At 42.5% G+C, this 24,470-nt stretch overlaps 1 protein-coding gene across 1 annotated transcript in view; it reads right to left on the bottom strand.

Annotated features, from left to right (window-relative positions):
• The window catches only part of LOC125433066 (BEN domain-containing protein 5-like), a 996,205-nt gene that overhangs the window by 81,655 nt on the left and 890,080 nt on the right, over nucleotides 1-24,470 (bottom strand). Inside the window, exons 10-11 of the mRNA XM_048497387.1 lie at nucleotides 19,437-19,589; nucleotides 9,923-10,085 (exon numbers count right to left, since the gene is read on the bottom strand). Of these exons, the coding sequence (XP_048353344.1) occupies nucleotides 9,923-10,085; nucleotides 19,437-19,589 (316 nt within the window). The remainder of the gene's footprint in view (nucleotides 1-9,922; nucleotides 10,086-19,436; nucleotides 19,590-24,470) is intronic.

Below are 24,470 nucleotides of genomic sequence, written 5' to 3'. Positions count from 1 at the left end.
GGTGATCCTATTAGCTACATGTTTGACATTGTATTAAGATTCCCTTGAGGGGAAATTTTGGCCTGGAGAAAGTTATTGCTTGCAGGTTTTAATCTATTTCCTAGATTCAATCTGTTGAACAACTCATTAACTCAAACACAGTCCAATAGCAAAGTATGAAAGCTTGTCAAGGGCTAAACCTTATGTCCTGAGATGTTTACCTGAGACAGGGGCTGAGGGCTGGGATTAAGTACATGACAGACCAAAAATACAGGACAAATTCCTCTTCGCCAAGGCATTTGGTTAGTGATTAGCCTCCCTGGATACCCCCTCTATAGCTGTTTGTCACAAACACAGGATGACCATAGACAAAAGAAACAAAGGCCAGGATACTTCTATTCAGATGCTCCCACCAGTGACCTTGCTATCTACAGGGTTACTCCCAGGCTATAGTCTTCATTGTTACTCATACTTCTATTCAGATGCCCTCAACTATTGACCTGGTTGCCTCCTTTGTGACTCACAGACAAGGTTTCCCCACCCACCCTGGACACTCCAACAGATATATACTCCACTTGCTTTCCCTACATCAGATCCTCTGAAGATGCCAGCCACAGATGCAGGCGAAACGTCAGGAGAGAATGCTGCTAGAACACGGCCATACAGCCCGGAAACCACACAGCACCCAAACAAATAATATGGCTTGGTGAGTTGTGTAGATTCATTCCAGATTATTCAAAACCTTATTGGCAATCATCTTTTCCTTTCTTTTGTCTTTACCAATACCTGCCTTCTGAGCATCCTTGTGGATAAAGCTGCACACTTCCTTACCAAACATATTTTTACAAGCCCTTATGCCCACTGTCCGGGGCTGAGCCAGCTGGCCGGGACGGGACGGGCGGTGCGCTGCGCAGCTCCGTCGATCTGCCGATCCGCTGCCCCGCTGCCCCGCACCGGTGGCTTGCCTCACTAGGAGGCGATGCAGGCCCATCCAAGCGGCACCGAGGCTGGGAGGGGGTGGAGCCATGAGCCTGGCTGGGCTCACCCAGCCCCAGCTGAGGGGAATGCAGAGGGGCATGTAGGGCAACAGCTGGGACGCAGAAGGGGAATGAGGGTGGAAAAGGATATAAGGGGTGGGAGAGAGTGCTGGAGGAGGGCGTTGGCTGTGTGAGGGAGGCGGGAGTGAGAGTTGTAGAGGAGGAGAAAGGAAAGAGAGTGCGTACAGAGAGGCAGGGAAAGAGGGAAAAACCCAGGGGGTTGCAGCCCAGCTCTGCAGTGAAACAGGCTGGGGGACCCCCGGCTCCCTAACTGCCAGTAGTGAGCCCCACCCCTGTGAGGGTATAACAGGGAAGGGGTGGAGAGAGCCCTGGTGGCCCAAGGGCCCACGCTCTGTGAAGCAACAGAGCAGGGGGGAGCCTGGAGAGCCCGAAACTCTGCCAGACGGGCACCTCACCAGTGAGGACAGGGTGCAGGGAGAGTGTCGTGGCGCACCCTTACCTAGGTGCCCTGTGGGCGAGGCTGTTTCTTGGCCCTCCGGGCCAAGTGGAAGAAACATCGGCTGGTCAAACCCCAGGTCAGGGAAGGAGGGACGACACACCCGACTGAGGGCACCGGGCGGCTAGGGGAAATGCCACACCCACTATATCTACTTTAGTCAGTTCAGGCTTAGAGTAAAAAATTTTAAAACCTCAAAGATTCTGTTTTGGTTGCTGACTTTCACAGAGGTCCATATCAGCATTACAGACCTTGTGTACACATTACAGCCCTGAATTACTATGATTTGATCTACCAAACACACAACAACAAAACAACAAAACAACCGCAGTCTTAGACTTAGGTTTAGATTTGTTCAGTGTAAGTGTTTTAAGGTAACAGGTACATAAACTAAGCATGGACTAATGTAGACTGAAGGTGTGTTTCTCAGGAAGAGGTGATAGCTGTCTTGGCTTATTGGCAGGCCATTTATCATCTCAAGAAAACTATTGATGGCTCACAAGATTCACACTTGTCCTGGGCTGGGCTGGAAAAAGGATATCTTCTGAGAAGGCTTTGGAAGGCTTTGGAAATGGATCCAAATCAAAGAGCAGTGTCTCAAAAGAAAGGGTAGGGAAAATATGAAGCAGAAGGGAAGATAAAAGAGAGAGAGATAACATAGCTGTCAGCCACAGCAACTTCCATGATCTTGGATATGCGCTTTAGTCACAGTTGAGATTGGTGAGCTATGAGTTCCTATAGTAACTTATGAAAACTGAAACATGTGGACAACAGCCCCATGTGCACAATATGAACCAAATAAATCATTAGTAGACCCACTTATGAAGGATAAGCTATACTAATAAGGAAGGTATGCTATTTATTATAATTGGCCAGTCTCATGCCAATGTGCTAAGGTCAATGACCTTTTGAAGATTTTCTTACTTGGGGAAGAGATTATAAATGCTATGGGTTGGGAAAAAACAATCAACAGGATTGTTGATTCCAAACAAGTTTCCAGTTTTTGCTGACTTCAGCTCTTAGCCAGATGTGTTTAGTATTCTCACACTGCTTAAAATGCCTTGAAATGGCAAAATGGGGAAAACTGTCAATTATCTCCCAATGTACAAACATGACTGTTATCACAAAGGAATTTGTTCTCATTTTCCTCACTTGTAAATTCCTGTTTCTTGGAGGGGGGGGGGTGTTCTGTTCTGCAAGAGTTTGCTCCCTCTAGTGGTTGATTCAAGATTACATCAGTTTACGTCCAGCAAAAGAAAAGTCCAAAGCTGTTTGACACATATAACAGGAACATAGCACATGAGAAGCCTGAATCAAGGTAAGTTTACAATTGTAAAAAGGAGAAATGGCATGTTTAAACATATCACAAATACATTTATACTGTTCTAAGGTAGTACTCAGAACATACCAAAAAAATCACTGGAATCCCAAACAGAGTTACAACCTTCTAAGTTTATTGACTTCAATTGATTTAGTAGGGTATCTGTTTAGGATTGCATATTAACTATATATTTTGGAAAACTGAGCACATGGAAGTTAGTAGTATTTGAAGCATTTGGAATATCTGCAATCAATCATTAGCTAGACAAATTTCGCCTTTTTTGCCAGAATGGAACAGTCAGAAAACTTAAATTACTATTTCATTTTCCTATTATAACAGGAAAATATCCTGTTCTCTCTCTCTCTCTCTTTTAAAAAAAGTACTCCTTGACAGCATTCACACCTGGATTTTGGCAGAAATGTGTAGGCAGACGTCCAGGTTAGATGAAGAGTTCTGAATATTATTAATGCTGTGAGAGAAACAGCATATGGGGCATACAATAATGTCTTCCTGCTCTCTCTGAAGCCCCACTTGGTCCCCTGCATAGCGCATAATTTTTAAGGGGTGAATTTAGGAGTTACGTTCAATATATACAAGCAACATTGCAACCCCCAGTTTCCCACACACCAATTACTTGTTAAATCTAATATACATAAGAAAGATCTAATCTATTTAGAATACTTGCAGTACAAACATAAGCATTTACACTCAAAAGGAAGCCCCACTGAATTCAATGGGACTTATACCCTAATAAGCATGTTCATGCTAGGATTGCAACATTACTCTGTGTGTATGTGTGTGTGTAAACAGAATGCAATATCAAAATACTTTAAAAATATTTTCTTTAAGGCTAACAGAATATGATTATGTTCCTTAAATGGTTGTAGATAGAATTTTCCAAAATTCCCATTTTTATAATGAGAAGAAATTGACTCCTAAACCAATTACGTACATTTTATGTTCATTTCCTCCCCACTCTTATACATAACTTGTTTTAATAATCTGTATGATCTGTTTAGAATTGAGCCAGTCAGCATGGAACACAGCAGAACAAATAGCTGACTGACAGGCACACAATTTTCACTGAAGTGCTACACACACACAGTTTGCTGCGTATGATCTGTTTAATAAGGGTTTGTGCATTTACAAATATTACAGAAAATAAAGTTGCCAACCTCAAGGTGGGTCATGGAGAACTCTTAGAATTACCACTGATCTCCAGGTAAGAGAAATGAGTTTCCCTGAAGAAAAATGGCTGCTTTGGAGGATAGACGTTATACCACACTAAAGTCTTGCCACTTCCTAAACCCCATCTTCTCCAGGCTCCACCCCCACATCTCCAGGGATTTTCCAACCCTAGTAAAACATTATACATGGCAAAATTAATTGATCTATGCACACTTGCATGAACCTGTACAAAGGAACCTATGAAGTTTAAAATTGTATATTTTTGCTCAGTACTGTAAGGAAATCGGTTGCACATGAAAATACAATAGGCATTATTCTTTAAAAAGATCCCTTAACACAAAGTCTGACAGTTAAAGGGGGATCTCAATAAATATAATTAATTCAAGATATGTACAATATTTAAATACTATATTTCTGCTATATTATATAAAATTAATGAATAATGATAATATTTCATTTTGCTTTGCATTGTTTCTGCTTATATGAGCATATTGAAAAAGATTTCTTCTGAGTATAAATCAACAGCTGCAGTCCTGACACACATCATTGTCTGACATGAGTTTCCATGGTGCTGAGGGATATTGGTACTACACAACATTACCACTACAAAGCAACTTTACAACTCTGAAATTTAGTTTTCTGCTTTCAGAAATATTAAGAGCTTTTGAAATTATGCCTGTGCTTACAAGAGCCTTATGGAATTAGCTGGGGGCAAAGTTCACATTCATTTGATTAGAGAGCTAGTCCTAAAGCAACATTTGTACAAGTGAACTAGAGACTACACAGTGTAAAACAGGATGAATTTGTTAATTCAATGACTAATTAGCTTTGAACAGTAATACAAAGTAAAACATCAGACATGTAAATGCTCCAGACATGAAATGACCTCTCAGTCAAGCACTCTTCCATAGTTATATTCACACAATCTAGTTTTCCTGCTAGATCTACCCAGGGGCATTCCGAAAGAGCTCCATACAACGAATTATCCTTCAAGTCCAACTTGTGTGAGTGGAATCCTACATTTGATTTTCTATTTATATATTTTCCCCACATGGAGATGTCTGAGGGCTCCTTCAAATTCACACATCTTTCCATATGATCCTAACTTTTAAGTATAGTTCTGTTATCATTAAATATTAAAAGAAGTAAATCAAACAAAATGCATAGGGATGCCATGTCTCTCACAATAATGGGAGGTCACCTAATAATCTCTATCAGATGCTGGCAGAAGGAAACTGGGGAGGAGGGATGCATGCCAGTGCCACACTGGCATGTTTACATCAATTCCAGTTAAAGCCAGAAGTTATACAGAAGATAGTCTAGCATTTCACAAAAACAGTATGGTAAAACCTGCTCTCAAATTCTTCCAGAGGGTTGCCAAATGGGGCCCGACAACTCTAATAATGGCAATGAGGGGGGAAAAATACCTCCTCAGTAATCCCAGAATCACAAAGCCTTTTCATCTCATCACAGAGAACTGCTTGACAAACCAAGCCTGTGATCACCTACACCTTATGCAGCTCTTTTTCTCACAAATGCTTGTAATTGCCACATATAATCATCAATCTCTCCTTTGAGCAAGGAGAGTTTCCAGGTGGGCTGAAGGAGGCAGAGGTCCACTCACTCTTGAAAAGACCATCTTTGGATCCTAGTGATCTGGCCATCTTTCGTTTGGGGGCAAGGTAATTGCAGGGGCAGAGCGCCCATGGGGACATGTGGGGTCACATGTCCCCAGGCACATGCCATCCTGTCACGTAGGGGTGCAAAAACACCCCCACACTCCTCCTTCCTGTGGTGACTCAGCTTCTGGGTCAGCGCGAGGGAGAAGGGATGTGCCGTGTGGATGGAGATTTTGTGCTCCCCCGCACTGACTTGACTCATGGGAAAGGAGGGGATGGTGCTTGCAGGAGGGTGTGCAAGCCTGCCACCAGGATGCCCAGGACCTCCGCTGGCTCAGGAAAGTGGGGCATGGGGGCATAGTTACCACGGGGTGTGGGGGGCCCAGGGGGGGCAACTGGTACCATTTTGCCCCAAGCACCATCTCCCCCCACTATGCCTCTGGGTAATTGACGGAGTGGTGTTGGAGCAGCTACAGACTTTCCTGAATGACACATCACCGCTGGATCCATTCCACTTCAGCTTCTGTGCTGGGCATGGGACGGAGAATTTAGAGACCTTTGTTAGGCATATACAACATAGGGACAAAGAATAGGGGTGAATCCAGTATAGAACAGTGTAAGTGATGTGAACAGAAATGAAGGGAACCTAATCTAAAACGCACAGTAGAAATTTGGCTACTAGATTGCAACTGTTCAAGCTTGGATTTCCATGTGTGGATCCATATAAGAACCCTGTACATTACATGTTGAATCACTTTCATGTTAAATACTTTCAGAGCCGCCAGAATGAATCTGCCACCATTAAGGGTAAAAAACTTCAGAACAGCAGCAGAAGCACATTTGCTACCCTTCAGGGCCTTGTCTCTATGCCAGGCTTATGTTGGAAGACAATCCCTAAATATCTGAAGGATCTGACTTGCTCAATATCTGAGCCCTGAATCACCAGGACATAGGGCTGCAAGTATTTGAGAAAACCAGGACCTTGGATTTTGTTGGATTGATTGAAAGCCAATTAGAAAGCCAATTAGAAGCGCAGTAGCAATTACATTTGAGAAGTAAATTTTTGAGGCCGGCCCTTGAGCAGGACAGCAGAACTGAATCATTGGCATATAACAGGATTGAAACTGGAACATTATCCAAATGAGGACAATGAGAGTTTATGCTGTTCAGGGTTGGGGTAAGGTTGTTCAGGAAGAGATTAAACAGTACAGGGGCTAGCACATAACCTTGCTTGACTCCCCAGGAGAAAATAATTTTGGGGGTTAAGTGGCCTAATGGATTGATTCTGATTTGGCAGGTGGGATTTTTATACAGTGACATTAGTAGCATGAAGAGCCTGGGGTCCACTCCAAGTGTCATCAGTTTGGACTGCAAGAGACGCCTGTTGACAGAATCAAATGCCCCCTTTAAGTCTATGAAAGTTGTGTAAAGACTGGATTTGCCTTTCTGCACATATTTTGAGATGAGTGTACTCAAAATCAGGCAATGATCTAGGGCGGACTTCCCTTTCATGAAGCCAATCTGTTTGATACCAATGATCTTTTCCACTGAGATCCAAGAAAGAAGGTGATTCAATAGTGCCATCACAGACGAGCTCCACTTACAGCTTGACTGGGATGGGTCAGCGCTGCTAGTATTATTAGACCTTATCACAGCATTTGACATGGTTGATCATAATCTTTTGACCCACTGCCTCACTGACGCAGGGATTTGGGGCACAGCTTTACGCTGTTTGGCCTCATTTCGCTGTGATCGGGGTCATCGGGTGACATGCGGAGAAGGACCTCCTAGCAGAGCCCTATCATGTGTGGGGTGCCGCAGGGAGCTCTCTTGTCCCCACTGTTATTTAACATCTACATGTGTCTCCTCACTCAGCTGGTGTGGGGCTGAGTTGTCACCAGTCCAGGATGACACTCAGCTCATTCTGCTGATGGAAGGCCAGCCAGCTATCACCCCTGAGGCTCTCCAGCACTGTTTGAAGGCAGTAGCTGGTTGGTTGAAACAGAGTAGATTGAGACTAAGCCCAGGAGATCCTGTGGGTAGATCGGGATGGGGGGGAACTGGTGGAATTTCAGCTGCCAACACTGGATGTCATAGCCCTCAAAGTGGCCACCTCAGTCAAGAACCTGAAGGTCCATCTGGAGCAGTCCTTGTCAATGGAGGCCCAGGTGGCCCATACAGCGAGGGTGGCATTTTCCCACCTTCGCCAGACTCAGCAGCTGGCTCCATATCTCTCACATAATGATCTGGTCACAGTGATCCATGCAACAGTCACCTCTAGGCTGGACTATTGTAACCCTTTCTATGCTGGTCTTCCCTTGTCCCTGATTCAGTGTTTAAAACTGGTTCAGCATGGCTCCTGTCTGGCATTTTGTTGCAGGAGCACATCACTCTGGTGCTCTGTGAGTTACACTGACTGCCAGTGGAGTTCCGAATCAGGTTCAAGGTGTAGGTTTTAACCTTTAAGGCCATTTAAGGCTGGGACCCTCTTATCTTAGGGATTGGCTCTCCCCCTATTGCCCGACATGTGCCCTCCAATCAGCAGAGGTAAATCTACTGGCAACACCTGGCCCCTCTGTGGTATGACTGGCCTTGACTAAGACCAGGACTTTTACGGCTCTGGCCCCAGCCTGCTGGCTGGTGACACCGATTCACTCTGTCTGCCCTGCTATGCCCCCATTGCCTCACCACAACACCTCCAAGGTATGCAGTGGAGCAGTTTGTTGGGATGCTGATGCAGTTGTGGCTAGTGCAACTCAGCGACTGTTTTTCCTTTTCTCTGCTGCCTAAACTAAACATTTAGGGATCGGACTAGTGGTGCCACAATTATGCTGCGGGCAGCCTTCAAGATTGCTCTACCTATTACTGATTTGCAAACATGGTCATGAAGAGTCACTGCAGTCTAACTGTCATGTTCTTTTATAGCTTTTAGTCAGAAATTGTTTGGTTATCAGGTCACATCTTGACTTTTAAAATGTATAGCTTCCAGTGGTGACAAATTCTCTGTTTCAGCTCAACCATGTCTAAATTAGAAAACATCACCCTATATAATGCATTAAACATTGTCCTCTAATTAAGAAATGCAGCAGATTAGAAAACACAATTGAAACCACATAATGTAATTGGTTTGCCCACAAAAATACGATTGGAAAGAAGTGATATTCTAGATAAGAAAATAATATATTGTGTGCTATTCCTGACACAGATGAGAACTCATATCCACATTACTATGATTGTGATGCCTTCCTGTCTTTGTCTTCAGAACAAGTTTAGTTTAGTGTCTTTAATAAATTTATTTGCTATCCAAGCATGGATAAATAGTCTGGAGGATCAAAAGACTGAAAATGAATCAGGATTCAACTAAATCAGTTTGCAGGCAGATATTCTTGCTCAAGTTCATTTATCTTCAGTTGCTATGATGTTGATTTGCAAGGAAATCTTGCAAGGAACAGAGTTTCCAGATGCCCAACCTCAAACACTCCTGACCCAGAACACAGAAGGTAGAAGACAAGATATGAACAACTGTATAATGTATTGGAAGGAAGGGTAGGGATTTCATTTATTTGGGAGAGTTAACATCATCAGCATAGAATGAAAGGGAAAAAATATATATCCAGTCAGGATAGCATTTCAACATTAAGACAAACATTTTCACATCTGCTCGCTCAAACTAGATTGTGCTACTTTTGACACAGTATTTATGGAAATCAAAATGTAGTCTCAGCCTTTCTATACATCACCATGAAAGATAATCACTGCATTCTACAACTTATTTTCTGCTCTGACTGGATGATGGCAATAATGTATGAAGTAAGAGTGATGCAATTCCATTCACACAGAACAACTTGATCCTGCACAACCACCCCTGCATAAACTAATGCCTTTTAACAAACAAGTATGAGATATAAACCATGGAGGGAATATAATAATAAAGAGAAGCTCAGGCTCCTTCCGCACAGCAAATGTACAACGGGTTACAGTCGGGATAAAGTAACCCGTTTTCCTGTTTTCACATGTTCATATATCTATGCAGGCAGTGATTGGATGTTTTTTTTTAAAAAAAACCCATAAATATTGTACATACACACACACAGTAGGGGAAGGGAAAATGAGATGTCCCATGAAAGTTCTTCTGGGTTCCACATTTATATCATTCTAAAATCTGTAGTCCTAAAAGTGGGGAAAGATTGAGGTGGACATTAAAGAGGGGTTTCCCCAATCAATTTTTCTGTTATTTTTTCTGTCATTAAAAATTAGCCGTCAATTTACCTTAGATTCCTGGTCAGTGTAAATCAAAGGAAGATCAGTCTCTAAAGGATACATGTTTCCTCTGTATATGGGACTGCAGAAGTTGTATCTCCAACTATATAACTATAGAATGAGACTTCCAGTGTGTAGCAGTAAGAGGTATCATCAAGTAAGCCACCAAGGAAACGACGTCCTGTTCCTGCCTTAACAGCGTCTCGATTGAAAGAAGTGCTAGACTGCAAAGAAGAAGAAAAAACAGCTGGAGTGGGAGACCTAGCATAAAATCCACTAAGCCTTTAAATAGGCCCTCACACAAAAACACATTTAAGATTTTTGGTGAACTAGCCAGGGGTCAAAATTCTGCAAAACCTTGTACTATAATTCTTTCTTCTCTTAAGGTTAAGGTTAAGGCACCCTGATCTGGGCTAAACAAAGTTGATCACTCTTCAGATAAAAATCTCTTTTTATATAGGTTTTTTTGTCCCTCTTTTCCTAGCTTTTTTATGGGCCGTTTCCCCACTTGCAAAATGGGGGATGATACGCTGCAGTTTCCTTTGCTGCAGGATTTTTTGAGTGCAGGCTCATGGTCCCCACCGCAGCTTCTGCAGCTTCTGCCCCCTTGTTCAAATGAATCCTGCAGCCGCACAGCCTCTACGCAGGACTCCCCACAATCCGCTCAGGGGCTGTCCTGATTGGCTGCTGCACTGCTCTGGGGTGGGACTTCTTTTTAATGTTCTAAAGGACGAATCCACGTCTCCAGGTTTTGCCAAGGAATCCACCATTTTGAGCACTCAAATCCACTATTTGAGCACTCAAAACGATGTGGAGACGTGGATTTGTAGCACTAAAATTTTTTAAAAAGAAAACCCAGGCTGTGCGCACACCCTGCCGTTGCCTAATTGGACGGATGGCTCTACGTCATCAGCAATGGCGGGAAACTTGAACCCGGAGTCACAACCGGGCTTCCCCACTCCCCTGCGCACCCCCGCACTCAGCGTGGGGTTTTTCAAAGGTGCTCGGCTATTCACCAACAAAAATGATACACACAAAAGAGGAAGGAGAGTGGCAGAATCGAGGTTGCTGTGTTGTCACTGCTGGGGCAGTGGAGAATGCAGCAGGCCCCTGGATTATTTGTTGCAAGTACCGCGCAACAAAAGGTGAGTGGGGAAACGGCCATGAATGCTAAAAGAAGCAGGGTATTCCCAGACATGCATACGGTCCAGTACTAGGAATGTTTATTCAGAAGTGAGTCCTGCGGAATACAATGAAACATGCCAGTGCTAATATCTTAACATGGTCATGATCTTGACTTTCCCCCCCTCATCTGTTCCACATGTTGAGTTCCATATTCTGCAAGAAATCTCCTCCTTTTATTATATGATTTTAATTCAGTGGAGTCATTAAGCCAGGGGTCTCCAGCCTTTTCAAGCTTGTAGGCACACCTGGAATTCTGACACAGGATAACAGATACAACCACAAAATGGATTCTTCACGAGGCCAAGCCAATCTCAAAATATGAGGGGGTGAGGTTATGTATACCTGGGAGTAACTTCTCGACTTTTCAGGCAAAAGCTCTGTTTTACAAAATGCCTTGTGTAATAAATGCCCAAAAGGGAGGTGGTTTCCAGTGATAGACTGCACGGAAAGAGTTAAGTCCTGCCAGGTCCTGATTGGCTGGGGGAGAATTGCCTGAGAGGAGAAAAAGAGGCAGCTAGAGTCCTGGGGAGAGACGGAATGAGGGAGACTCCAGAAGAGGGGTCTGAGACCAAAAACTTGTCAGGGTTACAGAATATATAACATTAGGGTGACCCTAGGAATGTGTCATTGGGGCTTTCCCTAAAGGGGAAGTCTCCTAGATATGACTGCAAGGAAGTGCCTGATGGAGACTGATCAGTTTTGAAGTGGAATACCAGCTTCCTGAGGGGAGAGCTGTGATCCTTCTTGGTGTAAGCTAGTAGACACGGGGATTCTAGGCAGGGACCCAAACACCTCACTGTTGGTCATAGGACCATTTGAGAGCCTAAATACCAGTCTGAATGACAATACGTACTTCTGTTTTTTTATATGTTTATGTGTTCCTCAACTCTATCAAAGAAATGCTTGCTGTTACGGTTTATTTTAAATAAAAACAATCTTTTTGTTATGGAGCTGTACGGTGATACAGGCTCTGATGCTGATTATTAGGGAGATCTCTAAAGTCCATAAGGCATAATTCCTGAGGAAATAACTCCCCAGTTTTGGAGTCTCTGAATGGGGAATCCGCCCTCCCCCCCCCCCTTTTGGTTGTGTGTTACACCTTGTAAAATGAACTTATTGCTTGAAAAAAAAATTGCATACACACAATTTATCTTTATTCGCATCGTAAAGATTCTTGTGCTGCAGTGGCATCTGCAGCTGAAGCAGCTTTTAAAAAATCTGCAATGTCAAACAGATCTACAATGGCCAATTAGAAGCTCTACTAGACAAAAACCTTACTTGGCTCTTGTCCTTTCTAAAAACACTTGGCAAGTGCCAAGAAATTAATTTGCATAATTATTCATACAGAGGTTTTCTGGTTAGTGAACATGTGAGGCCTGCTAGGCCCTCTTTTCTATGTCTAGCTTGAGGCAATGCAACGTTCTATCACAAAATCAGGAATGCATTTTCAACATATTGTGAAAGTGCAACAGTCACTAGGCAGAGCAAACTCATTGCTTAGACTGCAGGTGAGCTACTGACAAAGCAATAAAAGCCTTTCCGTGCCTATCGCAAACCCCTGAAGCCAGCTGTCTTCTCAGGCTAGAACATATGTTCATGTACTCCACACAATATTGTAACTGCCAGGAATCAAAACCTGAGAAAATGAGGATATAAAAGTGATTTAAAAATTCACACAGACACAAACAAATCCTGCAGTTTCATTTGTTTAGCTCCTTGAAACTAGGATGGCTGAGATTACAGATACATCTGAATTCATTGCTGCCCTGGATAAATGAGGTACAGGGAAGTTCAAAAGTACCTACTGTTTTATTATCATTCAGTAAGTTTTAAAGCTATCCCTGTTATAAAAAGGTGGATTTTGCACCTTTTGAGATGGATTCCTATTTTTATTTGAATTATAGGTGAGAAACATCAGATATTTCCCAGGTGATTTATGATAGTAACTTTCCTTTGTTTATGCTAAGACATGTCCCAGTGCATTCAAAGTTATCTAAGGTACTAATTGTCATCTTCTGCAGTAGAGTATACCCTTTTCTTAGAAGAGAATACGGGAAAGAGAAAAATCAGATCAGGGCTGAGGAAATGAAAGAAGGGCTGAGGAAATGAAAGAAGAATACAGCCAACAGAGAGAAAACAAAACAATCTCAGGAAGAATACATTCCATTTTAGTGATAATATTAAAGTAAAAAGCTACAGTATTGCTATTCAGATTGCCAACCCTGGCTTGGGAAATCCTTGTAAATTTGGGGTGAGCATCTGAGGAGCATGGAGATTATGGAAGGGGGCGGGAGCTCAGGGTTGATTTCTTGCCATGGAAGCAACATAGAAATGCCATTTCCGTCAGAGGAACTGATCTTTGAAGTCTGGAGATGGGTTGTAATTCCAGAGAAATCCAGAGATCTTATGAACACATGAAACTGCATGATACTGAATCAGACCATTCGTCCACCAGGGTCAGTATTCTCTTTGCAGACTGACAGAATTCTTCCCCTTTTGTATGCAAATTTATTTAGATTATTTCTATTCCCTGCTCCCCTCAAAAATCATGCCTGATGCAGCTACATATAAATTGTGTACATGCAGACTCCATCTCCATCCAGGAACTACTTGTTAATGTTCCTGATCCCAGAGATGGAAACTATACATAAATAGGTTGTATATAGCTTGTACACCCATGTTCTATGAATGCATACAGGCAGTGTCAGGATTAGCATGTTTGCTTGTAGTGGAGGTGGTGCCACCATGCTTCCTCTCACTCCTTGTCCCTGCATATTTTATTCTAAAAGGGGAGTTAGTGTGAAATCATTAGGTCACATCTTGACATTTGGCAAATCTGTAGATTTCTTGAACAAAGGAGATGCAATCATTCTCTTTACTAGAGAGTTTGCTAGATAGTCATTGTCTGTACATGTGACCATGTTTTTTTTAGTCAGATTTTTCTGCAGTCCTAGGTGGTCCCCCAAGTATGCAGAAACATATGTTGGTGTAAGTGTGGATGTAGCTATTTGAAAGCAGGGGGCACACTCTGAAATTAGATATATAAATAGCCCAGTGCTCAAACTGGGAATTCTAACTTCTGTTCCACATGTATAACCACTAAAACAGATTAATATTTCATTAGTGCGGGTGTGAAGAGTGGAGGGTGGAAGTATCCTTTTACTATTTTGTTAGATTGTGGGGAAATACTGATTTTCCCTATTCTGTCCATAATATTTGTGACTGTACTATTAAGTACATTCTAAGTACATTCTAATGTACCTTAAATACATTCTAAGTTGCCAAGGAAGATAAAGAGAAGAAGTTGAGACAAAGACTTAAAAATAAAAATGGGAGTGCAAGCAGAAAAATTAGGTGGAGGGAGAGAGAAATGAATGAGAAAAGTGTGGAAACAAGGGGTAGAAATTAAGGAAAAGACAGAGGCAAGCTGTTTTATCTGGCTGTAACACAAGATTTTAGGCAATTTTGCTTCATTCCTGCAGAAATGCAAGTATAGCCTATTGTCAGATTGCCTTTTACTGTGCTCTGCCATCACTGTTCCCCTAGCGGCTCCAAGAAGAACTGCATTACAAGAAAAATAAATAGAAAGGCATTTGGCTGGATGTAGAATGATGCTGACTTAACCTCCCAGAATTTTGTTCCCTACTTCCTCCCCCAGCCCCAGCCCCAGCCGCCCTGGGAGGAAGAAAAGGGAAAAGGCTACCAGGGTCAGGAAACAGTAGGTTAGTGGCTGGCTGGAAAAGGCAGACAAAAAAAGAGGAGAGCCACAGGAATTTCTGGGGCAGGGGCACTGAACAAAAGCAAAAGGAAGAAAGAGAGCAGGGAAATGTGCATTTTTGCACTTGCATATTTTGAGTAACTGCCAACAGAAATAAGTTTCTTGTACATAAAATTATTTCCACAATCCATTAATACTAATTTTTCATTTAAAATAAATGATTTTACATTATCATATTTAGATTACTATTTTTCTTACCAGTTTCCAGAAGCTAGTCAAAGGTTTTCTGAATATGTGTTAAACTAAGCTTCAATCACAAAGAGTAGCAAAAGAAATCCTTTTCAGTCTACCCCCACTGCCAATTCGTAAAATCCAGACAAATGACAGCTTTACCAGTGATTCCCATTTCACAGCAAACAGGTTATTAGTGTGGGACTGTGTATTTGAAGCCTGCATTCAAAAAGTCTTGTTCATTATTAATGGAATATGAGCTTTTTTACTTCAAAAGAGATCCATTATGTATGCTAAACAGTGGTGTAAAACAATTGGACCTGAAGTTCACATCTTCTCACTGCTTTTGTCCCATGTAAATCAATCAAGCTTGACAGAAACTTTAAGGAGAGTAATCTTTTCAATGATACTGTCAATGGATAACATAATGGAACATTGTCTTGATGATGTAAAGACATGAAGCTAGTCAATTATGGACGACACTTCATGCAGCTGCCAGCTTTCACCTGATTCTGGATATTCTAATCTTTACAAATGGCTGCTGCAGCACATAATGTAAATGAGACCTCCTGAAGCTTCAAAAAACTATTAGCTATAATAGTGCCCCATTCCCACACTTATCACACACGGGTATGATAATGTTAACAATGCAATTTTCCATCCATTTTCTACCTGCTGTGCATTTATGTACACATTATTATAATTATTATTACTTTGTTCCTCACACCCATAAAACCTTCTACCGAGTGACAAAGTCTTGGTAGTCCAGCCAACTATATTCCCTATTGTTCTTACAACTCTTAATCAAAATGTCTGGACTTGTTAATTTAGGAGTCAACAATTTTACAGCCACAAAATATTGTATGAACCACAGGCATGATTCACTACAGTGAGGGGCTTAGAGATTATAACAGTTCTGTACAAACAGAGATTATTCTATTAAATTTCAGAAAATACCCTGACATTATCTATGCCAATCAGATTTTATTCAAAAAAGCAGGGAATACAAAAATACTTGCAGGGCGGTATCTTATTTCCTCTCCCCCACTACTTCTGCTTTCCCTTCCCTGGCAGCCCAAATAGCCTCCCTTATTTTCTTGATTCCTTCTCTCTTATCCACCCACCAGCAAATCTATCTTTATCTGGTCCCCTCTCTCTCCCCCTGGAAGCCTCTCCCCAAACCATTTGACTTGCCAGGCATTGTCTGTAGTAAAGTAACCACCAGCCTGTAGAGCCCAGTTTAGGTGATTCAGTTCATCTTGAATTAGTTTTTATTGTGCTCCTTTTTTCTCTGTGAACCCCACCTCCTTCAAAATGAACATCAGAACAAAACACAAAAAAGTAAATGATCTGCTAATCATGGCTGAACAAGAAAGATTCACTATTATATTGGGGTGTAAACAGCCAAACCCCTTAAGGGGTACCATGAAGGCATGGGGGGGGGGGGAGAAAGACTGGCATAATAGCAAGACACTGTTCCCCATAAAGTGGGTGTCTCTCAGCCAGTTTTGGGATCCATCTTGTGTGTCAGATCTGCACAGGAAGGTGGTTGACTACTGAACTTTTCCCCTGACCATGCCTGGATGGACAATGAGGCTAGCTAATCTCCATTGTGTCACACTAGTGTGAGTCAATCAGTATTTGAAGCAGATTATTACTTACCCTGTCTGCACCCATCCCAGCAATCAGTCAGCATTTAGGAGAATAATCCAGGCATTATCTTGAGTCCTGATGACTCATCAAGCCTTTTTTACTATTTTGTAGGAACCCCTGAAAAATATTTCTTGGTCTCTGACTTTCCTGTCAGCTTACCTCATACTGCCTCTGGGCCATTCACGAGGTGTGTGTTCTGGACTCATGTGCATCACCCACACACACACACCCCACACACACATCCACATCCACATGCACGCACGCACACACACTTGCATGTGGGCTCTTTTCTTTGCTGCAAGAAATGCTGGTTGTTTTCCTTTTCAGCACTGTTTTTCCTGAACATACCTCCAACACTGGTATCACCCATCCCTGAAACCCAATCCAACCTCCTCCGTTTTCTCATAGCCAGCTCTTGCATATTTCATGTATGTATGCTCACTGCTTGAAACATATTTCTTGTTGTATTATTTTTAATTCTTTAATAAAACCCATTTTAACGGTACAAAAGCTCATTTGGGAGTTTTCTCCCAGGACTATCCAGGATAACTAAATCAAAGTAGAATAGAATAGAATAGAATAGAATAGAATAGAATAGAATAGAATAGAATAGAATAGAATAGAATAGAAGAATAGAAGAATAGAGACTACCTACTTAGGATAACAAGGGGTTACTACTCTGACCATTCTTCATGGACGTAGGTAAGGGGGGGTTCTCGGGTTTGAAACCTCCCCATTCATGTCTGAAGCTCCGCCCACCCGTTTGTGGGTTTTTAAAACATTTTAGTGTTTTTTTGGATTTTGGCCTGCAGGGGGTGCATTGTTTGGGCTAGAAGCACCAAACTTTCAGAGATTGTTTGGGAGACTCTCCTGATGACACTACCCAGGTTTGGTGAGGTTTGGTTCAGGGGGTCCAAAGTTATGGACTCCCAAAGGGGATGCCCCATCCTCCATTGTTTTCAATGGGAGCTAATAGGAGATGGGGGCTACACATTTGAGGGTCCATAACTTTGGACCCCCTGGACCAACCTTCACCAAACCTGGGTGGTATCATTAGGAGAGACTCCTAAAGATACCCTGAAAGTTTGGTGCTTCTAGTTTAACCATTGCACCCCTGACAGCAGGCACCTCCCAAATTTCCACAGATTCTCGTTTTAAATCCACCCCCTTCAGCATGGATTTAAAGGGAGAATCTGAGGTCCTCAGTTTAGAACAGGGGTAGGGAACCTGCGGCTCGAGAGCCGCATGCGGCTCTTCTGCCCTTGCACTGCGGCTCCAAGAGCCGAGCCGCTGGCCCCATCCTTGCCCGCCCTGCAAGCAGCAGGGTGGGTGCACCAACTGCCCAAGCAGGGTCCGGCTGGGCTGCGCCATGGGGCTTCCCCTCCTCGCCTGCACCATTGGAGTAAGGCGTGGTACTTTCCTCACGTCGTCCGGGCGAGGTCGAAAGCCGCTGGCTCCCCATCTCTGCCCACCCCTGCAGGCAGCAGTAGGCTGCCAAAGGCAACATCCATGCGCTTCTCAGAATGAGCAGAGTAAAAGGTAAAAACCCCCAATATATACAGTGTTATCTTTATTTTAAATGTCAAAAATTATTTGAGGCTCCAAGTGTTTTCTTTTCCCATGGAAAATGGGTCCAAATGGCTCTTTGAGTGTTAAAGGTTCCCTACCCCTGGTTTAGAAGAAGAAGAAGAGTTTGGATTTATATCCCCCCTTTCTCTCCTGTAGGAGACTCAAAGGGGCTTACAATCTCCTTGCCCTCACAACAAACACCCTGTGAGGTAGGTGGGGCTGAGAGAGCTCAGAGAAGCTGTGACTAGCCCAAGGTCACCCAGCTGGTGGGTGTGGGAGTGCACAGGCTAATCTGAATTCCCCAGATAAGCCTCCACAGCTCAAGTGGCAGAGCAGGGAATCAAACCCAGTTCCTCCAGATTAGAATGAACTCTGCTGTGCTAACCACTACGCCCACACTGAAAGTGGGGATGCTGTTCTCAGGATGGTGATAATCCACTCAGGGAAATAGCGATCACTTTCAATGTTGGTGCTTAACTAGGGACCCCAGATTCCTCCTTTTAAGGTGGATTTAAAAGGAGAATTCGGGCTCTCTAGTTTAAACACCATTGAAAGTGATGCTGTTTGGGGGTGGATTCCAACATCACAGCGGCTGCCCGGCAGGGGGGCGCAAAACTCAGATTTTGCACCAGGCTCCATTTTTCCTCTATGCATCTGCCCAGAGGGGTGGGGCAGGGCAGGGCAGGGCAGGGGAGTCTGCCATCCCCGACCTCGGAGAGCTGCTTTTATAAGCGCTAGGCCAGGGGCGGGGCTTGGGGAGGCATGGCCATGCCCTGGGGGTGGGTGGGGGTATGGCCTCACCTCTGAACCCCCCCTATAAAAAATCTATACCTACGTCCCTGCCATTCTTGGTAGGCCTTTAGTTCTTCTCCCACCACTGAATTCCTTCTTATACAATATAATGCATAACAATTGCTAACTCAATAAGAAATCCAGCGTTTTAGTAGCTTCCACAGTAATTTTCCATACTGGATGCCAGCATGTACTGAAACTTGCTAGTTGCCAGTTGAAATACTTTTGCACCAGTTCTGTGCATGGTGATATATAAAAGTGGAAGCACATAGCTTTTGGTGTATATTGCCAGTAAGCATGCACAAGGCTCTGCTGTGGCATTGAGATTCATACCCATATAACCTGCTGCAAAATTGTCATTGTCATGAGTTCAAACAATAATCTGAAACACATTCATGAAAAAGAGAAACAAGCAAGCATTACTTACAAAGGAGAAGTCTTCAGCATTCTGGCAAAGCAACTTGGGGAAAATAGCTTGTCTCTGAAATCTTTCCTCTTCTTCAAAAATGTTCCCATACATAAAGCCATTCATCATAGTGGAGTGAGCATGGATGTCAATATAGAATTCCAGGCTAATTTTCTGCATAGAAAGAACACACATACACAAGATAAATTGAAACTGTATCTAGAAAAAGTATCCAGCTATAAAATCACCATTGTAATCCACAAAAAACCAAAACATACACAAATAGAAAATGTTTGATATAGCAGCGATTACATTCTGTGAAAAAAATATATCAATTTGACATGTTTTGTATAAGTATGCCATTATAAGTAGAAGGTAGAAATGTTTAAATGTAAATGTTTAAGATGTATATTGACAGAATTAAATGTCTAGACTTTGCTGTCTGAGGTGAGAAATGCCTAAAAATGTTTTTTGTATAAGAAAGTCTGTCTTGAACTTTGGCCCATTACTCTTGGAACACTTACATTGAGCCTTTTCTCTGCACAGTGGGCTCTCTTTGCATGTCTCTTACACGCGAGGAGGCAGCACACAGCCTGCAGCACAGTTTGTCTGCTGAACTCTGCTGGGCCTCTGCTTCTCCAGTTCTCTTAACTGTGCCCATCAACAGCCTTAAAGGCACTGAGCTGATGTTCTCTCCCCCAATCCTTTCCACTCTGCACACACATGCACACTCTCTGCTGCTGTCGCAAGAAAAGAGGAGAGAGACTTGTTTTAAAACAGAGTCTTGCCTGAAATAGTTTTAAAAGCCCTCTCAGCCATCAGGGAGGGAAGAAGCAAAGCGGGGGAAGTGGGATATAGCCAAATGATGCCTGCTTGTACTGTTCCTTGCAAAAGCCCTCTTTATTGTTACTTTGTATCAAAAGATCGATCTCTCAATCTTTCAATACGTGCACTTTAGAGAAGCAGAAAGGAGCTGGCAGGATGGAGATGAAAGTAAGGGGGAAGGCTCCAGGGCACCTGGCAACTGAGACTGTGCTGAGGCTGTGCTGGTGGAAGAGAGATTGAACACAGATGTTAGACAGAGATGAGGGTGGTTCTCTCCCCCACTATACATATGAGAGACTGATCTCTCAATCTCTTTATCAATGCACTTAGGGAAGCAGGAAGGAGCTGACAGCATGAAGGGGATGAGGGGGAAGGGAGTGGGAAGGTTGGCCATGGGTGGAGAGAAGATATCCAGGGCAAATATGTCCCACTCTGGCAGCAAAGCAAGATTTAAATTGTGCTATAACTGGTTTCACTTGCCACAAAGAGAGTGGAAAGTGAAAGTGAGACTCCAGAAAATATGTCCATACAAGAATACTGGTCTCCACTACATAGCAAAAACTTTGTGTGTAATCGTCCTTTTATTACCTTTATACTCCACTGTAAAAGTTACATGATTCTGAGTGTCTCTGAAGCTAGCAGGAGGGGTATCTTGTCAGCCTGCCAAGATCTTGCTAGGTGTTTTCTGCATAGTCACTCACGTGACCTGCAAATGAGACATTGCTCCCTTCTATTTCAGCTTTCAGGTGGAGACTGATGTAGGGCTATAACTTAGGACTATATACACATGCATACTTTGGGGGGGGGGGCTCACAACCTAGGCACCACTCATCTTGGTCATGTGGGGGTGAATTTGGCCATCCCCTCCCTCCCCCTGCTAGCCTGGAAAGGCAAGCAGGGGCTGGTGAGAGTGGGCAGGCTGTTGATCAGGTGAGAAAGGCAGATGGGCAAGCTGTGGCTTGCTGCTCACCTGCTCATCCACCTGACCTTCTTGCTTGCCCACCCCACTCACCTGCCCTGTCCATCAAGCATGCCTGCCCACCTCACTTCCTGCTGGCCATTCACCACTTTTGCTTGCTCACCTACCAAACCCACTCACCTGCCTCAATTTTGGGAAGAGGGCACAATATTTTTGGAGGGCATGCAATTTCAGTACTTGCTCCTGGGTGCCACTTCGTGCAGATATGCCACTGGCTATATAGAAGCTTGGCCTAATTTAAATACAGAAGGTTGATTGAAGATGATTTCATTATGATTAGCTAATGAGATAATGCATAAAACTCTATAAAAGCAGATGTTTTAGTTCACTGTTTGCTCTTTCAACCTGGTTTGTTCTTTCTAGCCAGGTTGTGAGATGCTACTGGATGCCTATAGTCTGGATTTAGAGCCAAGGTACAAGCTATCATTGGCCTTTTGGGCTTGACTTCCAGACTTGTTACAAGATGCCATGAGACTGGGTTCTGACCCAGCAGGAAATCTATGAAACTCCTGCTGGAGCAAAAGAAAAGTCAATAAGCTGGGTCTGCTTTTACAACCAGAAAGAAAGTTTGTTAGGTAAGTTTTGTTAGGTATTCATTTTATTGAATTCTGTTTATTTTTACCTATTTCTTTTTTGATATGGCTCAAGTTAATATCTATACCTTTAAGTCTCTGGAGTTACTGATTGGGTTTAAGGGCTCTAGGGATTTTTAAAGGCTAGGTCACTAGGGTGTGACAGCATGTGGATTTGAACCTGATCAGCAGATGCCCTAACAGGTTTAGAAACTGATATGTCTGAAACTGATAGAAACTGATAGAAACTGACAGAAACTGATATTTAGAAACTGATATGTCATCTCTCTAAATAGTTGTTTGAGGTGGCTAAAAAAGCCATAACAAAGCAACAGTAAAATCCTAAAAGCAACAAAAATAAAAATATTAGTACTAAAATAAGGTATAAACAAATCAAGAGACCACTAGAGGTATAAAATGGTACAAAAAATATCCAGAAACCTACAATTATGCCCATACAACAGCCTTCAGTCTAGAAACAAACATAAAAAGATGGAATCCTTCAGTTAAAGCTGGGCAGAAGAAAGCATAATGCCCTGACACCTAAAGAACAGTAAAGAATACCAAGGTGAATCTAAAGCAGGAAAACATTCTCATGGCAAGACACTATCACTGAAAAAAGCAATTTGGTTGGTACCTGTTATAACAAGGGAATATCCCCTGCACCTTGTTAGAGTCTTTGCATTGAACAATCTTTCAAGGCTTTGCCTGTAAAATGCTGATCAGTCACAAAGTTCCCTAGGGTTTACCATGTTAGAGAAATGCCTCTGCTTCTAACTCTTGATAATATAAAAATAATCATTTGGACATGAGTCATTTTTACTCTTTTGAGCTATCAGCAACTAAAGAAGACACTTCTTTTATCTATTATTGAACAAAGAAAATATTCTTTCTATCAAGCAAACTGAAGAAAATAAACACAAAAGAATTTATTCCAGAAAAACTGTGGAAACATATGCTAATAATATCAGTGCCTCTAGCATTAGTTTTTCATATTATAACTGATTATAGCTGTTTAAAACAAATCAGATATCAGCTTTTGTCTCTACTTTTAGAGATTATTCAAATAGCCCAAAGAATCTAATATCTCACCAAGAGATCTCACTCCTTCTCAAACCTCTGCTTTCTGAGATTTCTAGCCAGAGAGATCTGATTTGCTTCTCACAGTTCTTTTTATGGAGAAAAAAATCAGTCTTAGCTGTCTCTAAATTTGGTTTTGTACTATAATTTGATTATTTCTAAATATTTTTCTAAAAAGATATTTCTAAATATCTTTCTAAAACGATATTTCTAAAAATAGTTACTTTAAATAAGATACAAGCAGCACAGGCTCAAATAGTCAATCAGCAAGTGCATCTGAGATCATCTGAGCTACCAAGATAAGGAGGCCAGCTACAACTCTTAAATAGAAACCACAACTCTTAGAAAGACAAAGAATGATTTAAACAACAGGAATGTAATCTCTCATTCAACTTGCTAATTCTGCAAGAAAAAAGAAATTACATCATTGCTGTAACAATGTAACACTGTAACACTGTCTTGCCTCCGCAGATAGGGTACAAAGAACAGGGCTGGTGGGTTGGACATTATGGGAGGATTCCCTATTCCCTATTCCTCCACATGAGAACTAGGTTTGTTCTCCACTCCTACCTATAAAGCTTACTAGTGGCCTTGGACAAGTCTCCTTTCAGGAGACTCACACCAGCAGCCCTGCAGTAAATTAGATGTCCATATTCAGAACCCCCCCCCCCCCAATTTCCAGCACAGAGCCAGCTGGGCAAAACAATGGGAGAGAGGGCACTCACTTTGGGGGTCTATAACTTTGGACACCCTGAACCAAACTTTACCAAACTTGATTGCTATCATCTGGTGAGCCGGATGATACCCTGAAATTTTGGTACCACTAGATCGAAAAATATGCCCCCCTGTAGGCCAAAATGCAAATACCACCAAAAATACCAAAAAAATCAGACAGACCTGAATTTTTCCAAGTATACCCAATTTGGGTATATCCAAATATGTTATTTGTCTTATTTGGGCATACAGATAATTTTATGCCTGAATAAATCCGAATCCAAATTTCAGTTCAGTTCAGCCCAGGGAATTCAGACATTGCACTGGCTGCAAAAAAGGGCAGCTCTTTATCTTCAAAGTAGAAGGTGGGATAACAGGAAAGAGAACTTTAAATTACCAATTTCATCCAGATAGAGGGATGCTATACTAGTTAGCCATGAAATTCAGCATTCTATCTGCTTTCCTTCTGTTTGCCAAGGAGGAACAGGAAAGAAGGGCAAAAGAATAGCTTGGGAAACAGCACCTCACAGTTGTCCTTCCATTACCTCTCCAGGCTGCCTGCTATGTAAGCAAGCAACACAAGAAAGAGGAATTTGTGTTCCACCGGAGGATTTCCTCAGAATGGAACAGAAATTGTTTTGGGACAGAAGACAGAAGTGATTAGGAAAGGGAGAAAAAACACCTGACACTGTTAGAGAAAAGGCTTCGAAAAAAGGGGGTGTTTAGGATTATTGTGGTTAGTGACTAGATTAGAGGAAAGGGGTTTCTGAGGAAGGAAGGCTGGATACAGAAGAAACAGCAGTAAATCATGGTGTGTGCTAAAGCCCTTTCTGCACAGCAAATCTAAAGCAGATTGCAGGCAGGATAAATGAACCCATCCTTGCT

The sequence above is a fragment of the Sphaerodactylus townsendi genome, linkage group LG05 (assembly GCF_021028975.2).
Source record: "Sphaerodactylus townsendi isolate TG3544 linkage group LG05, MPM_Stown_v2.3, whole genome shotgun sequence".
Classification (NCBI taxonomy): Eukaryota; Metazoa; Chordata; class Lepidosauria; order Squamata; family Sphaerodactylidae; genus Sphaerodactylus; species Sphaerodactylus townsendi.
Note: the sequence above shows the minus strand (reverse complement) of the source record. Positions and strands in the feature narration are given on the sequence as shown.